Here is a 17,785-nt window from a genome sequence, read left to right as displayed (position 1 = left end):
TTACTTTTGTCATATATAGATGTTCAGTAGCTCCTGTAATATATGTTGAAAAGACTATGTTTTCTTCATTTAATTGCATTTGAACCTTTGTCAAAAATCAATTGATCATATAAACATGGATCTATTCCTGGATTCTCTTTTCTGTTCCATTTGTCTATTTTACCATCATGATGCCAATACCATATTGTCTTGATATTCTGACTTTGTAACAAATCTTCAATACAGGAAGTGTGAGACCTCAAACGTGTTTCTATTTTTCAAATGTACTTAAGTTATTCTAATTCATTTATATGCTTGTATAAATTTTAGAATCATCTTATCAATTTCTGTGCACAAAGATTCTTATATTATTTTGAATTATTGTAAAAACTAAAGAAATGCTTAAATGACAAAAATAGTGTATTTATTTGAAGATGTCATTAGGCTACCATAAAATAAAAGTACATTAGGAATGTATACTTAATGTACACAGTTTTATTTACAAATATACATGGAAATACATACAACAATTTATAATTCCAATAATATGAATCAATCATACACAACAACATGTGAAACAGCATCAAAATGTCAAAAGTCTTTGCATCATTGCAATATACATAACATTCATTTTTCTCCCTCTAATTTATGGAATTCAAAAGATTTAAATAATGACCATGAAATGATTTTATGATTAAAACTATCAAAAATGGTTTTCAAATAAGAGATGCTAAAAAATCTGGTTGTCCATGATTTTATAAAATAACGTGGCAGGCTCTGTTGTCAATATGGCATTTGTCATTCCCCCAAAATTCCCTAGAAATATTAAAATTGATTTTAAAGATAAGTGAATTATTTATACACCATAAAAATTAACAGGAGGAATTATTATAGTAACAGACTTAGTAGCCTATGATTTACCTGTAAACACAAGTGATAATTATATTTCAAGGACAGGAAGGAATATAAATGTTTCTCTGTGTCTTAAGGTTTTCAAGTCAGAGACAAGAAGGAACAAATGGCAAATTCCTAAAGGATTAAGTGGAACTGCATGGTATTTGCACTATACAAAATCCGCGTCCCAGGTGGGTTTTGTAGTTGATCCCTTTGTGTGCTTTGTAGGTCCGACCGCCAGCTACAGGGAATGTTGGTGACTGATAACCTTCAACTCTTTGGTTCTTCTTTTGCCTAATGAGGGCTTATTTGCCCCAGGTCAAATCCCGTCCCAGACAAGTCCCTGTCATGTCTGGTTGATGCAACAGTCTAGGGCTTACCCACCTCACACCAGTTCAGGACAACTCTAAAGGGCTCTTCCAGCTCCAGTGCCCCCTATAATGTTAGGCTGAGGCTTTCATTGTCACTACATATCAGTTTCTTTCTTTCTCTTATTTAATCCACCTGTCCTTGTATTGACCATGAGAACATACCTGTATTAGTTTTCTATTGCAGCTGTGACAAATTACCACAATTAAAAAAAAATAGTGTTACAATTTACTGTTTTATAGTTCTGTTGATTAGAAAGCTGACCTGTTTCTCACTGGGCTAAAATCAAACTGTTGGCAGGTCTGCGTTCCTCTCTGGAAGCTCTAAAGGAGGACCTTTTCCCTTGCCTTTTCCTGTGTCTGGAGACTTCCCTCACTCTTTGGCTCATGACCCCTTTCCTCTGTCTTCAAAGATAGGAATGGAGGGCTGAATCTTTCTCATATCACATCACTCTGACCTCTCTTCTGTCGGCATTTCTCCTTATCTGACTCCCATCATTCTGCCTCCCTCTTACACTTTTAAGAATGCTCGTGAGTACATCAGTTGGGCTCACCTGTTTAATCCAGGATAATTTCCCTGTCTTAGAGTCAGCTGATTAGCAACCTTAATTCCATCTGCATCCTTAATTCTTCCTTGCTATGTAATTTAACATAGTCATAGGTTTCTGGGATTAATGCATATTTAGAGGGCCATTATTCTGCCTACCAGAAAACATAACTAAGCATCCTACCTGCAAGTCTCCATCTCAGAATTTGCTTTCTAAGAAACTCAAGTGTGCACAGGTTGTTCAGTTACGGTATTTGAAAGTCTAGCAGGGAATCACAAATGCAAAGAAAAGTTCACAGTAAACAGTCACCAAGCATTCAAAGATCATCTACAACATACAAGGAGCTAAAAATATACTAACAGGCTGTGTTATTATATTATAAAAGTTATTATAAAATAACTTTATATGTTGTTATAGAAGTTGAAAATTTCCTAGAAAGAATAAAAGATGGAGTAGCAGAATGTAAGGACCCATTGAATACTGAGTATGATAAAAAAAAAATCAAAAATTGAGTCAACATAATGACATTCAGAACACCAAAAATAAAGATGCTTCCCAAAGAAGAGAGAAAAAAATCCTAGCAAAGGGTGAAAAATGATTGACATAATATCTTTCATTAACAGCATTAGTTGCCAGAAAAAAGAGAAATTCAGAGAGCTGAGAGAATTTTTTCCCAAAATTCCAGAAATTTTCTACTTATCTTTCAAATGTGAGGGCAATTGAGGTCATCTTTAAATGTAGAAACATAATTAATTATTGCCAGAGCAGGAGGGTTGTGGTTCTGGCAGGGTCAGCACAGGGAATGCTTGAAGATGTTCCACATGAAGATGAGTGAATGCTGGAGAGAGAAGACATTCATGAAGACTGTAGGAGAAATAAATTATTTAAAATTATTTAAAGGGAATATGATATATTATGCATGATATTACAAAGAAATATGTACAGGGGTGTGTAGAAATTTCTAATTTTAAAATAATAATAATACTATATTTATTAGAAGAAGGATACATAAATAAAATCAATGTTATCAAACAAAACAAGAAGTATTTTAATTTATATAAATTAATAACAAATTAACAAAAATACTGTGATTGGATGTAAAATTAAAAGTGTACTGTGATGTGTATAAAACACATGCTAACATTTGCCTCTGGAAAATTAAGAGAGAAACTGCATTGAGGCAGTGCTAGAAGTTGATTTCAACCAGAATGTTACATATATATATACATTATATAACATATTTGAAATGAGTGCAGTGTTAAAATTTGTTAATTCTGGGTTGTGGGTACAACTATATCTGTTATATTTTTACTTTAGTTTCTATTTTACAGATTATGAAAAAGAGAAAATACAATAATAAAAAATAATGTAAATGAATGTGAAAGGGTCAATGATAAGAAAGACCATTGCTTGAGAAATCATATTATTAAATCAGTTGGAAGTCTTTCAGTTTCATGTGAAATAAAAATGGTGATTCATAGCTTGTTCTGACAGTGTCTATGTTAAAGTCTGTGTGTGTGTGCGTGTGTGTGTGGGGGTGTGGGTGTGTGTGTCTGAAGAAGTAGATCATGGATCTCAAATGAGAAGGCTTGGACATGGGGATGGAGTATTTTAAGATCAAAGGTAGACTGAGAGAACACTGGATAAAGTGGTGAGTAGAGACCAACATGCATCACACAGAGAAAAATACCACATTTAGTTAGATGATAACAAGACCATCCTCATGCTTATGCTGTGGGCCTGAATGCAGAGAGGCAATAACCAGTGATATGCGCTATTGGTATTAGTAAGACATAGTTTTGAAATTATATGTTTTGGCTGTCATTCCTCTGAATCTTAGGTAGTTGGGAGACCATTCCACTTCAAGATACAGATTTGGCAATGATTTCTTTTAAAACTATGAACATTGTTTTTAAAAGCAATAGCCAAGTACAAATTCCACATGTGTGCTAGTGGTTCATTGACTTATCTCTAACAAACAGAATGACTCCAGAAATACAGTAGACATGAAATGTATGTAAATAAATGAAAAACTGAATGAATGAATGCAAGAATGAAGGTATGAATAAATTAGGATAGAGGGTTAAATGTCCAGTGCCACATTTCTCTAAAACAGAGCATGAGAGACCAACTGTAATATATATTCTTTTACCAGAAAAGAAGCAGCCTTTTGTTATCAAGAACTCTGCGTGAGGTCTTGCAGAGGCCATACAGATTCCTTCCAGGACAACCAATTAGCATTTGACTTTGAGACACAGTGAGGCTTCTTCAAGTCCTAGAATTATACTTGAAAACAGTCACAAACAAACCAACTTGTATCACAAACTTGCAGCAATGTTAGAACCAAGAGATATTCTTTAACACAAAAACCCACAATTCTTCCTAGCTGGATCAAAATATTTTGTAAAAGAAGGTGATAGAGTCTCATTTTTTGGTGAAGACATAGCACACTCGCTCTCGTATCTGTTTGGTTCTCACACTGTAAATGATGGGGTTGAGGGAGGGTGGGATTACCAAATAGAGGTTGGCCACAAGAATGTGAATGTAATGCGGAATGTTGTGTCCAAATCGGTGAGTAAGGAAAGAGAAGACAGAAGGGATATAGAAAACACAGATGACCCCAACATGGGAGCCACAAGTGCTTAGGGCTTTTAGACGTGCATCCTGGGATGGGAGGTGAAAGACAGCACGGAGGATGTAAACATAGGAGATGGCAATAAGGACCAGGTTCAGGACAAAAAAGGAAACAGCAAAAAGCCCATAGATAGCATTGATATAGATGTTTCCACAGGACAATTTTGCAATGCCCATGTGCTCACAGTAGGTATGGGCTATTATATGAGCCTGACAAAAGGGTAGTCTGTAGATGAGATAGATCATGGGAAGAGTAAGCAGAACTGGACGAATTATAATCCACATACTAATGCCCACCAGCACCTGAGTTGTCAAGATGGTTGTGTAGTGGAGTGGAGCACAGATGGCCACATATCGGTCAAAAGCCATGGCCAGTAGGACCTCAGCCTCCATGCCAGTGAAGGCGTGTATCAAAAACATCTGAGCAACACAAGCCCCAAAGTTAATCTCATGAGCATCAAACCAGAAGATGCCCAGCATGCGGGGCACAGAGGTCGTAGAAAGAGCCAAATCAGTCATTGAAAGGATAGCCAGGAAGTAGAACATAGGATCCCGGAGGGTCTTCTCCACCTTGATAACCAGCAGAATTGTGGCATTGCCGAACAAAGCCACCAGGTAAACAGAGCAAAAAGGCAGTGAAATCCAGGCATGGAACTTTTCCAGTCCTGGAATTCCAATAAGGAAAAATGTGGCAGGGTGAAAATTGCTGCTATTGTGGTATATCATCCTGTCATAGATCAGAAGAGAAACTGTTTCTCCTGTAGGAAAAAAAGAGAGATAGATAAGAGAAAAAGAGAGAGAGAGAGAATGGAGAAAGAGAAGGAGAAAGGGAGGAAGAGAAAGGGTGGCGTATCAATTGCTAGTTGAAAAGACATTTGCTACATGAGCACTGAAGCTCTTATATTGAACCCTCCCACAGCCATATGAATAGACCAAATTCAGAACATCCATTCCTCCTGCTGACTGAGTTCTAAGTCTAAACAAAGAAGCTAATAGCAAGCAGATGTTAATAGTAAGAGCTTGTCCATTCACTTTGGAAGAGAATAGAATTTGCTCTCTCTCTAGGAATCCACCCTATGTTGAGTGACCCTGGAAATATCAAGACTGTGTTATTGCACAGAGGCAGTCAAAATGCTTATCAGCAGTCTGCAATGAAAATAACTCAAGGCTCAGTTTGTAGGCACCCCCACAATCAAAACCTGCAGAAAGTTTTCTGTTGACTCCTCATTATTTATTGACAGAGAGGCATAGCTGCAAAAACTCTGACCCAAGTCCAGTAGCCTCTCAGAGAGAGGTTTTCTCTTTTAGAAACAGACGGTTTCAGATAAGTGCTGGCTCCTTGACAAGTCCTGGACAGGAACAGTCATTATTTATGATGGACAGACTGTGTGGAGTATCAGCTGGGAAGGAAAAAGTAGAGTTGTCCAATGCTATTTGCATATGTCTTCTCACTATCCACACCACTTCAGTTATTCTGGAAGCACATGCTAATTTTAACCCTGCTGTAGAGCCAACACTTGTTTGGTTCACTCCTTCTCCCAGTTCAAGACACTGGAATGTGTGTAGAAGATAACACTGAAAGCCTCAGATGTTTATGATATTAGGGAAGGTATTACGCATAGCTGTCTGGGTTAGCATTGTCTCAATGGAGACAGAATCAACTTCTGCAAAACCTAAAGGGAATGAATAAAGATCTCTAAGTAATGTCTTCAAAATCCTGGAAAATGAACCAAGCCAATCAAGATTAGGTAAAAGCCTTAACCTGGAGCCTGTGGTAGAGCAGTTATAGTTCAGAATAAAGCTTTTATCCTTGGAATAGCTCCACTTTCTTTCCATCTTTGTGATCTTTTTATTAACATTAAGTACCTGAAACATCCAAGGTGGGAAATGATGCCTGTCCATCCTTTCTGAGTTTAATCCCAAAGATATTGCTGTAAAGTACACTTACTTTCTTATTTGTATTGTATAAAAACATAGACACCATAACTACTTAAAATATATATCATCACTCAGTAGAAAGATAATAGCCAAGGTCAAATCTCTAGAGTCCCTGCTGCTTACTTTGAGCTTAAATCTAGGAGGTGACTCTCAGCAGAAAGTCTCTTCTGGTCTCATTCCTTCCTTCTGACATAGAAATTTACTTCATCCAAGGGAATACTCAACAGGATGGGATTAAATACCTTGGATCTTCCTGAAACAGTTTAAAGATAATCTCATCACCATTTAAAATTTTATTCCTGTCTGCTGCAGTTGGACTACAAGGTCCTTTTTTCCAGCCCGATCTTTCCATGTCCCTCTGTTGACTGCAGCACCTACCACCAGAGTCAGCAGCTAAATCACATCGTTCTTCCACGAGAATTGCAATTTATAGAAAACTTCAAGCAGCACATCAGTGAGTCCTCCTTCTGAGCAGTGCACAGAGGAGATGTTTATATTAGGCTTCTGGCCCTGAAGGGAGAGTTCTAAGAAAAATCCCATTGTAATCTCAATTTTGGAGAAAGCCCTGGGATTGAGTCCTCAGAGACTGCTGGCAAACTCCTAGATTCTGCTTCAGGAACAGAAAAGCCCAAGAAACCAAGAAACAAACCGAAATGCATGCAAATAAAAGTCAAAAAGGGTAGTTGAAACACATAGCTATTGTCATTTGTACTTGACATATGTGAAAGTATATATATTTCATCTCCATGTGAGTGTGAATCTGTAGCCCAATTATATGGGTTGCTAACACGCTACATGGAGAAGGAGCTGGCTAACTTCATTTCAGATATTTTAACCTTTATGGAGGGCTTTTTCCCGGATTTATTTTAATATTTCCCTTCACTGATAGTTTGTTCCCATCTAACATACCTGCTTTGTGTTTCCCTGATTAGCTATGAGGACATAGTTTTAAGATCATTTGTCCCTGCTGTTTTCTGTACATAAATTTCCCACCTCCATCGCCCCCACAATTTTACATAGACAAATTTTAAAAGTCCCATAGATGAGTATCTAAAATTTCTAATCCTCGTATCAGACTGCTGGTGCTCGATTTGTGGTTCTGCCACATACTAGCTGCGTGAACTTGGGTGACTTTCGTATCATGCCTGTGCCTCAATTTGCTCAACTATAAAATGGGAATAATAATAGTACCTCTCCCTTTGGGCAGAATGATGAATAAATTAAATGTCTATAAGGCATGGAACACAGTGTCTGGTCCATAGCAAGTGGCTAGTTTTAGTTAGCTTTTATTTTAAGTCTCAGCTCACAAGAACAATAAATGACTAAAACAGATCAAATAATCACACTACCAATTCTATAACATTTTCCCTCAACTTTCTAATGATGATAAACATTTTCTCTCTAATTTTCTAGTTAGTAATGTATATATCTGAGGGATCCTACATGAATGTGAGTATTTAGAATACAAGAATCAATATAAGATACAAAAGAATAGATTACAAAACATGACTTTGCCTATAATCCCCATCATTCCATGCAAACATCAAAGCTATTTTCTATAAATTCACAATTATTATTTTATGTACATATTCAATGGAATATTCTGTTAGGTCCAATCAGGTCTTTAGGCACAATGAGTCAATCTTAAGCAAATCAAAGGTACATTTCTTTCCTTGCTGAATGTGAACAACAAAATATCTGACCTTGAGAGCTTTAAGGTATCTTTGATCCATGAGGGGAAATAAACTTAGGATCAAGATGAGACTAAATCTCAACACCAAATATTAAAACCAACTTGGATCTTGGTGACATGATTTAGTTATTCAATCAAGTCTTGCACAAAACCAGACCCACCTCTTAATTTTATTGTTATGAGAGCTAATAAATTCTCTTTAATGATTAAGACTGTTATCTTTACAGATATGTACATGTAAAATATCCCAACAGTTACATACTTAATTCCTTCCTCCCTCCCTGTCTCCTTTTCTTCCTTTCTTCTTTATTTTTCTGGAGACCTTCCTCCCATAAGCCCTTTATGTATCTCACTGGTCTTATGTATCTTCCTGGGAATACATTTCACTACTCTCCTGTTTTGGAGTTTGTTTTGTTTTGTTTTTGTTTTTTAATAAGAAAGTAGAGAAAAATTTAATAAATGTTGGAGTGAAAAAAGCCATTCTAAGCAAATGAAGTCTAGAAGCCATAAAAACATTGATAATTTTGAGTATATATATATATATGTATATATGTGTGTGAGTATATATATATATATATGTATATATGTGTGTGTGTGTGTGTGTGTGTGTATATATTTATAAACTGTGTGCCAAAGGAAAACAAAGCAAAACAGAAACAGAATTCTAGGAGAAAAACAAAAAACACAACAACAACAGCAAGAAAAACCTTCCTATCTTGGAATTTCAGCTGAGGTCATAAAGCAGAAATAAATAGATGTGAAGTATCCTAATACTAAAAGCACCAGGATCACTAGTGAGGATGGTGGAGTAGTGCAGATGTCAGCAGATAGCAATAAAATAGTCAAAGGCCATGGTCAGCAGCACTGAAAACTCCAAAAATGTGAAGGTGTGGATAAAGAATTGCTGAGTGAAACAAGCTCCTATCTGGATTTCCTGGGCCTTCCACCATAACACAGTCAATATTGTGGGGAGTGTAGATGTGGACATGTCCAGGTCAGTTATTGCCAGAATGAACAGCAGGTAATGCATGAGCTGGTGGAGTGAGGGCCCATTCCAGACAACAGAGAGGATGGTGATGTTGCCTGCAAGAGCCACCAGATATGCAAGACAGAGTGGAATTGAGAGCCAGACATGAACAGACTTCAGCCCAGGGAATCCCACTAAGAGGAAGGTGGGCTCCATCACATCACTGTCACTCCAGACCACCATGGTGCCAATGCAAAAGGCCTTTGGTTGCAAGAGATGAGATGAGCAGAGATAACAATGTCACAGGCTTTAAAAATTTACATTGATTAGCAAGCTCCACCTTATCCATGAAAAAATCAATTTTCAGTGTTCTCCAATTCACTTACACAGATGTTAAGCGTTAAAGATCTCCCAGACATTTGAATCACCAGTTGAGGAAATTTGTAGACTTTGAAGAACTGTTCACCTCTGATTACAGGGACATGTGAACTCTGCTAGGTTGCAGTCAGGTTTACATCACAGCCTTGCAAAATTTAATGTACATGCAAAATAGAGAAATATAATCCTTGAGATAAATTATGTACTTTAACACAACAAAAACTAAGTGAAAATAAAATAGCTATATTGACCTCCAACAATTTAGCCCCTGATCACTTCTTAATCATACTTTACCTTCTCAAGGTCACCTTTATCTATTTGATCTCATAGTTTCAATGCATTTTCTTGTCTTAAAAAAAATGTATAATTCTATGAGAATGTAAGAAGAAATGAGAAAAGTATGCCTAATTTTTAGCATTTTGATACCTTTTAGTCCTTTGAAAATTTGAAAAACATGTAACCCCATTTTTAGTGGAAGTCATGACTGATTTCTTAAGTCATAATAAAGAAATAAAATTTGGAGAATAATATCATGAATGAAGTTTTGATATCTCTTTATATGTACTTAATTAGTAATGTGAATAATGGTTTACAGCATTTGTTTTCTTTTTGCCATTCTTTGCTTGATAAAGATTTTCAGTTTTAAAAAAATCACTCATGTTTATAAACACCTTATTCTTTTCAGATATATCAAATGACTTAACTGGCCAAATACTTTATCTGAGTATCAATTCATTTCTAATTTGTACTTCATCTATATCTTCCTCCAAGAACTTGAATGATCTTACATATGTGTGTGCAAAGCAAACATCAGCAACCGTTATATATTTCTCTTTAACTTACTATTCATAGTTGTAGGATTACATTTTGAAGTCTGGATTTACTTTCTCTCAGTTTTTTTCTTTCCCAATATTTGATAATATGATATTTTCTGCTTTTCTATCTACTTGTTATACAGCTGACTTACATACTGTATCAATCCCTAGTATAGCTTCTATTGTCCCAAGTCATAACTGAGGGGTTTGGAGGAAGGAAACACAGAGCCAGGACCTTCAGAAAAATCGTAAATACCTCTCCCTATTTCCCAAGCCCAGGCCATTTCTGATCCATATGTTCTTGATCTTTTTTCCCCAAGGCCCTGATATTTCTGGCTCTTCTGGACATTCTGTGTAAGTGCAATGAGCCACAGTTTTTCTCCTTCACTATTGAAAATATCACATCCCTTTTCCTCTTATTCTAAAGCCCTTAATATTCATTTCTAATAAAAACTTGTATGGACTTTATTAATATGCCAGGCAGTGTTCTGATCACTTTGTATATGTTTATTTAACTACCATTTAGGAGATACTATTATTATCCTCATTTAATATAAAAGGAAATTGAGGTAGCAAAGAAAGCATTTTGTCAGGGTGATAGACTAAGATGTGGTAAAACAGGGTTTCAAGCCCAGATAATAGGGTTCCAGACTCTGATCTTAATCATATGATACACTGTCTCTCCAGTATGGAAAGAGACAAGTATAGAAATATATGCCTTGCCAATGTCCAAGGGTAAAGGAGGGAACCCATCCCAAACCCTCAGATCAGTTTTAGTGATAGATTTTACAACAGCAATTTTTACAATTTTTTTTATTACAAAAGATAATTTCTTTGTAAATTTATTCCACCTTTCCTTTTTAGCTCTCTGCTTTGTATTAATTTAGTCTCCCCTCTTTTCCAATCTATATTTCCTGTGTATAAAACCCAATCCTCTATATATACTATTTTCCTCCCCTAACTTTGTCTTTTTCTCTCCATTGGGCTTTCTACTGTGCTTTCTTCCCTTAATTTTTATTTTTTATTTTTTTCTTTTCCCATTTTCTATACTCCTCTCTGCTTTTATCTCTTTTCATTCTTCATTTCTTTCCCTCAAATCATGCTGTCTTCAGTATATCCATTGTTTTCCCCTGATTTTCTGTCTTCATTTTGTCTCTTAAGCAGCTCATTTTTCTTCTGTTTCTCTGTCTTTTCATTGTCTCTTTTTCTGCCTCTCTATGTGTCTCTAATTCACTTAATGACATTAGCAGATCAATGTTCTACTCGCAGCAGATGGTTCCACTGAGTTTTCTTTCTACCTCTTGAGGAACACAGGATACCTAAGTGGCTTATCCTGATGTTCCTCTGGTTTGTCCTAGTTTCTATTCAAGCTCCCTGATCAACAGCTTCCCTTATGAAAGTTCCAGGTGTCTCCTGGCATGAGGAGTGAAGTAAAGAGCCACTGGTCCCTGTGTCCCCCAGATATAAACAAGACAGAAGCAGCTGTTACACCAAAGGCACCTGTTTGGCATTCTTTAGCCCTGAATCTCCTCAAGACAGGGTCTCTGATTAGTAAAGACATTCTAGACAACAGTCTTTATTGCCATTTACCACTTCAGTTTCTTTTTTCTACCTTTAGTACTAATTTCATTTATCAGGTGACCTCTTCCTGAGTGGGAATGGGAAAAAGATTTATTGTGCTTAACTTGACCCAATGGAAAAATTAAATTCATTATCCTTCACAATATGAAATGATGTATTTTAGTGTAACTTAAAAATTGGGAGTTTTTCTGAATTTATATCAATAAAATAAAGATATTTTGTATCTTTATGTGTGTGTGTGTGCCTCAGGCTCCCAGGGGCCATGGTTTTTTCATTTATTTATATAAAATAAGGTCTATAATTGCTCCTGGTGCTACACAGTTACATCAGGTATTGTCATTGCCCACAGTGTGGTTGGAGAGATGCATGGTAGCAACATTATTCATGGTAAATGTTATAAGATGAGGGCCTTGTGAAAAAGGTTCAGTGGCACCAATTCCAGACAGAATAGAGAGATATCAGGAAAACTTTCATTGAGGATCTGAGAAAACAGAGAAAAGGAATGGCATTCCATAAAATGGGGATATCTTGTGCAAATATATCCATCAATGAGGAAGTGTGGCATATAATTTTGGAAATGTATATAATTTTGGTGATTGGATAACAGCAGTCAAGACAATCAATGTTCACGTTATGAATGGTGATGTCCTCATGTTATAACATAAGACATTATTGTGTGGATAACATAAAGAAATTAAAAAATTTAAATAGAAGAATTACATGATTACACTTTAATTTTAGCACACTGACAACCACAACAAAAATTTATTTAAATGGGAAAAATTAGGCAGGAAGACCAGTTAGAAATAAATTTCAGTAATCCAGAAATAAAATGTTGGCGGTTCATCTTTCTCATAATTACACTCCTTTTGTTTTCCTTGTTTTTTGTGAGTTTGTTTCATTGTGTTCCCATAATGACTAAAGATAACTAATATTAAGACATATTAGAGGTGATTTCTATTCTTTTTTTTGCTGATTATGGGTTATATTTTCCCACATTTTCATAGGATTAGTAAGTTTTTAATGTTATTTTGAAAATTATGGATTCTATATTGTTCAGAGTCTGAATTTTGTTGTCTCCCTTTTGAAATGTTGAATTTTATTATGGCATTTGGTTAATTTGTTTGTGTGTTGACTTTATTCTTTCAAGACTTGTTGTATTAGCGTAGGTATGGTGTTGACATTACTGTAGAGTTAAAGAAACAGTATTCTTGAAGTTTGACTTTTCTGGGTGTCAGCTAAGTGTCTGGGATGTGTGGCAAGTTCTTTTCTACTGTGACTTCTATGTAATAGTGCTGAGCAGACTTGGAATTTTTGTTCACCTCATATGCCCTTAACAGATATACTCTGCCAGACCATGCTGACTTTTATTCTGGGCATGCACAACTTTATATTTAGTCAAAGACTTAAAGATTCCCTCTGCAGATTTATGTAACTCCTTCTCTGCAGAGCTCCCTTCTCTCAGGTATCTTGAAACTCAAACTCCAGTAACCCAATCTCAAATGTCTCTCTTTCCAGCTAAGCAGTTCTGTTGTGAGCTGCTGGAAGAGAACACAGAAATCCAGGGAGATTGTGTGACTCACCTTGAGAATTTAACTTCTCTTAGGGATCACAGGCCTGCTCTGCATTTTAGTCAATGTCTAAAAATAGCTCTCATATATTACATGCAGTTGTTTGTATGTCTACAGCAAGAGGGCTAGCTGAGTATCGGTTACCACATAATTTCTAAGAAAATACTAAAGTAATTTTCATACATGAATTTTTCTTTTTAATATGCTTCCTATGACCCTTCTTAGGAAGCAACTAGAAGCTGTGCTCCTTTGAATGAGGAAGTAAGCCAAGATAGAGGAAAACAGAGGATCTTTTGAAACAAGAGAAATGCATGATAGGCAAAGGGACTTAATTCTGGAACAGAAGTGACTGAAGATCACAAACAACACCTGTGATTCTAGTCTAGAAGTGGTCAGTCCAGAATGATTACTGTCACCAAGAAAACTTGACTTTTGAGTAAATGAAAAAATTTTGAGAGGATTTCTTTTGGTGGAGAATGTTGGAAAAATAGTGATATATTCACAAAAACAAAGACTATTTAAAACATAAGGAAATTTTAATTCCAGGACAAACAAAATAGAAGAGAAATGTAATCGTCGTACTGTGGGGTTCCACATAGGTAAACAAAATTTGCATAGACAACAAAAACTAAATGGTGAACAGTGAACTAACCACAGTGATGGGAAAACTATTATGAGGATTAGAGGGAAAGATAAATGTGTCCTTTGTTTTTCTTTTGATTTTGGAGTGTGTGTCTGTGTGTGTGTTTGCTGGGAACTGTATGGAACAAGAGAGCTAAATCCTTACTTCTCTGATAATAAATGAATAGTAGGAAACTAAATGTGAAACCTCGAGAGATAGAATCATGTTTTTGGAATTATGAAAGTAAATGCCAGAAAAAGCAGCTAAAGACTTAAAAGTGTTTATCTATGAAAGCAGGATGTCTGGTTGTAGAGGTGGCAAAGAAACTTCTTTTAATTTAGAAGGTAATTCTGTCTGTATTTCATGAACAAAGTTGATAGGAACGAGGCAGACACAATGAGTAAATACAAGGGAATATCATGGATGGGATCCTGGAGCAGAAAAGGACATTAGATTAAAACTCAGGAAATCTTAATAGAGAATGAACTTTAGTTATACGATATCACTATCAATATCAATAATGTATCAAAATTGGCTCATTAGTTGTAACAAATGTACCATACTAATGTAAGATGTTAATAATAGGGAAACTTTGTGCAAGTTATATGGAAACTCTCTGTAGTACTCAAATTTCTTCTGTAAATCTGAGACTACCAAAAATAAAGTTCAGCATATAATAGGGGAGCATGATTAGTAATGCCAAATGATGTGGAGGCTTAAAGCAGGATGTGAAGGTTGAATTTACTAGTAAATAAGTCACTGGAAATATTCGCAAATATAATTTCTGTTCAATAATGGAGATGGAAATCAGAATGACGTAGATTAAAATTTGAATGGGAGATAATAAAGTTGAACCAATTAGTATACGCAGTTCTTTAAGAATATTGTATGTGTGATATAATTAAAAACAAATATTTCAGCACATCACGTTAATTGGAAACAAGTCTACATAGCATCAAATTCTTGAAGTACCCAGTGCTTAAAATCTGCACATGTATCAATCCCATAATTAGATGTGATAAATTAGATCCCTGAAAAATATATTGAGCATTTCAGTGCAGAATGACATTGGGAATACAGAAGAATGATTTGACAATGCATGCAAAGGAATACAGGAACTACAGAAGTGTATTCCTCCCTGTACGGGTAATAAAGTACAAATTTTAAAATCCAGAATAACTGATAACCATGGTAAAGTAGTGATAAAAATACTGAGAGATCAGATAAAGAAAATGGACAGGGGTCTGAGTCTCAGAATTATCCACATTGCTTAGGACTAGAAAGTCTCTGTAGGTTAAGTAGATGCAGAAAGATCACATTTCTGGATTCTTTAAGAAATAACAAAATAACTTCTATTTGGTGCAACTCATCTTCCTTTTATACTTCTGAAATTATACTGTGCTACATTCAATCATCATTCCCTCTTAATATAAGGCTCTCCTTTTGGAATTTTTTCTCTTCTCAACAGAAGGCCAAAAAAATGTGCTCAATATTATTTTCATAATAAGGTCAATAGTATAAATATAAAAATGGATAAATATCATTGATATAGACTACAGAGTCATCTTGAAATCTAAATCTTACTAACAAATTTAGGGTCTTAACAGGTTGTTGGTTGACAACTCTTAGTTTCACAGATATCTACTGTTGATCAGTAAGAAAAATCTGTAGCTCTGCTAAGAAAAACCTCAACAGGGTTTGGTGACCACATTCTCTAGCATTTCAACATAAATCTACAACAAAATCATACCATATATTTCCTGTACTCCAACTATAGGATTTATTATTTTTTAGGTTTAGATCCAATATCTTACAGGGAAATATGGTTAGTAATATTTAAATTCAAAATTCTACATTAATATGAGTTACTCCCATAAATATGAAGGGTCCCTCTAAACTAAACTTGCTGTTTCTTGAATTTCTTGAGGATTCTCTCATGAATCTGCTTGGTCTTGACACTATAGACAATGGGGTTCATTAGGGGTGGGACCAACAAGTAGACATTGGCCATGAGCACATGAACAATTGGGGAAGCATTCTGCCCTTAGCGATGGATCATAGATAGCCCAATCATTGGTGTATAGAAGGTAAGTACAGCACAGATATGGGAGATGCAGGTATTGAGGGCTTTGACCCTCTCTGCCTTGGAGGCTATACCCAACACTGTGCCAAGAATGAGGAGATAGGAGAGAAGGAGGAGAACTGAATCAAGTCCCATGGAGCAGATGACCACCATGAGGCCATAGATGCTGCTGATTTGATGGCTGGATACACTTGTCTTTATAAGGTCCTGGTGGAGGCAGAAGGGATAGGAGAGAATATTGACAGCATGATATTGAAGCTTTTTTAGGAGGAAGGAACCTGGAAAGACCAGAGCCAGAGCCCTTCCAGCAATTGCCAACCCAATCCCAATGATTACACGATTTGTTAGAATGGCAGCATAGCGCAAGGGCCCACGGATTGCAACAAAACGATCAAAGGCCATGGCCAAAAGCACAGCTGACTCAATAATGGAGAAAACGTGGATGAAGTACATTTGGACCAGACAGGCATTGAACGTGATCTCACGGGCATGGAACCAGAAGACACTGAACATGGTCGGAAAGGTAGTAGTTGATAGGCCCAGATCGGTGAGTGCCAGCATTGACAAAAAGTAGTACATTGGTTGATGAAGGGAAGGCTCAGTTCTGATGATAAAGAGGATGGTAATGTTGCCTGAAACTGAGATGGTGTAAACCAAGAAGACAGGGAGGGAAATCAAGCCATATGTGTTTTCAAGGCCTGAGAGGCCTGTTAGGAGGAAGTGGGGGTGTAGGACAGAGCTATTGAAGACAGACATTGGGTTGATGGAGGGAGCCTCAGTCTAGGTGGGAGACAAGAATATGAAACAATTAGGGTAAAAGATAGCCCTGCTTCCATAACTAATGAACTGATGCATACTGCTCTTCCTTTACTGTTTTCAATTATTCCTCTGCTCTTCATATTTAATAACCCTCTGTATTTATTATTTTATGAACTAATTTTTCCTTCTTCATTGCAAAAACACTTATTGATGACATATTTTATAAAAGAAAATTTGATAGTGCTAGAAAATACAGAAATACGTAAGAAATGCTGTCAACTTACAAAAAAGTGGATAAAGACAGCTACAATGAAAATGAAGTGTTAGTTTAATACAAGATGTTCTAAAACTCAGAAAGAGGAAACTTCCTTGACCCATGGTGGTCAGGGAATATTCATTGAAAGTGATTCTTGGTTAGGTGTAAAGGACAGATAGGAGTTAGATGGGAATAAGAGGCTGTGTTAGGCATTTTGTGCTGATTGACACCCATGTAAATGCAGAAATATATTAGTATTACAAGCATAAGCAAATACAATTGAGCAAAGCTAGATATGGTAGATCTTCAGATGGTTGTTCAAGCTAAGACTAAAGAATAAAGGACCTGAATTTCTGAAGGAAGTTGTGTGCAAATTTAAGAAACTTGGACTTAATCTTAGAGAAAACATAGTAGTCATTGTAATAAAAAGTAAATAGTTTGGCCAAGTTTACATTATATCAATGTCAATGCTACTAAAATCATGTTAAGAATGGTCTAAATGTTGGTAAGACAAGTGGCAGGGGAACCCATTAGTATTAGGCTATTTTAATAAAAAGAAAAAAGTACATGAAAGTTAAATCTAACATTGGGGATGAAGAAAGATAAATAAATATGAGTTATATAAGGACACAAAGTACCACAGTCCCTGGTCAGTAATATATATTAGGAAGGATAGAAATGAAGGAATCCATGATAATT

At 36.0% G+C, this 17,785-nt stretch overlaps 1 protein-coding gene and 1 pseudogene across 1 annotated transcript; both read right to left on the bottom strand.

The window, feature by feature from the left end:
- Positions 1 to 4,213: 4,213 nt before the first annotated feature.
- Positions 4,214 to 5,155, bottom strand: LOC119536387 (olfactory receptor 52J3). The gene has a single exon (XM_037839153.1). The coding sequence runs from the start codon at positions 5,147 to 5,149 to the stop codon at positions 4,214 to 4,216; it is 936 nt and encodes a 311-aa protein (XP_037695081.1). The 5' UTR covers positions 5,150 to 5,155.
- Positions 5,156 to 15,885: 10,730 nt separating this feature from the next.
- On the bottom strand, positions 15,886 to 16,827 carry LOC119538396 (annotated as a pseudogene).
- Positions 16,828 to 17,785: the final 958 nt, after the last annotated feature.

Source organism: Choloepus didactylus, chromosome 6, assembly GCF_015220235.1.
Source record: "Choloepus didactylus isolate mChoDid1 chromosome 6, mChoDid1.pri, whole genome shotgun sequence".
Taxonomy (NCBI): Eukaryota; Metazoa; Chordata; class Mammalia; order Pilosa; family Megalonychidae; genus Choloepus; species Choloepus didactylus.
Note: the sequence above shows the minus strand (reverse complement) of the source record. Positions and strands in the feature narration are given on the sequence as shown.

What these genes read in the sequence shown, in the direction of transcription:
- LOC119536387 (XM_037839153.1), bottom strand. Translation starts at nt 5,149, where the DNA reads ATGATATACCACAATAGCAGCAATTTTCACCCTGCCACATTTTTCCTT.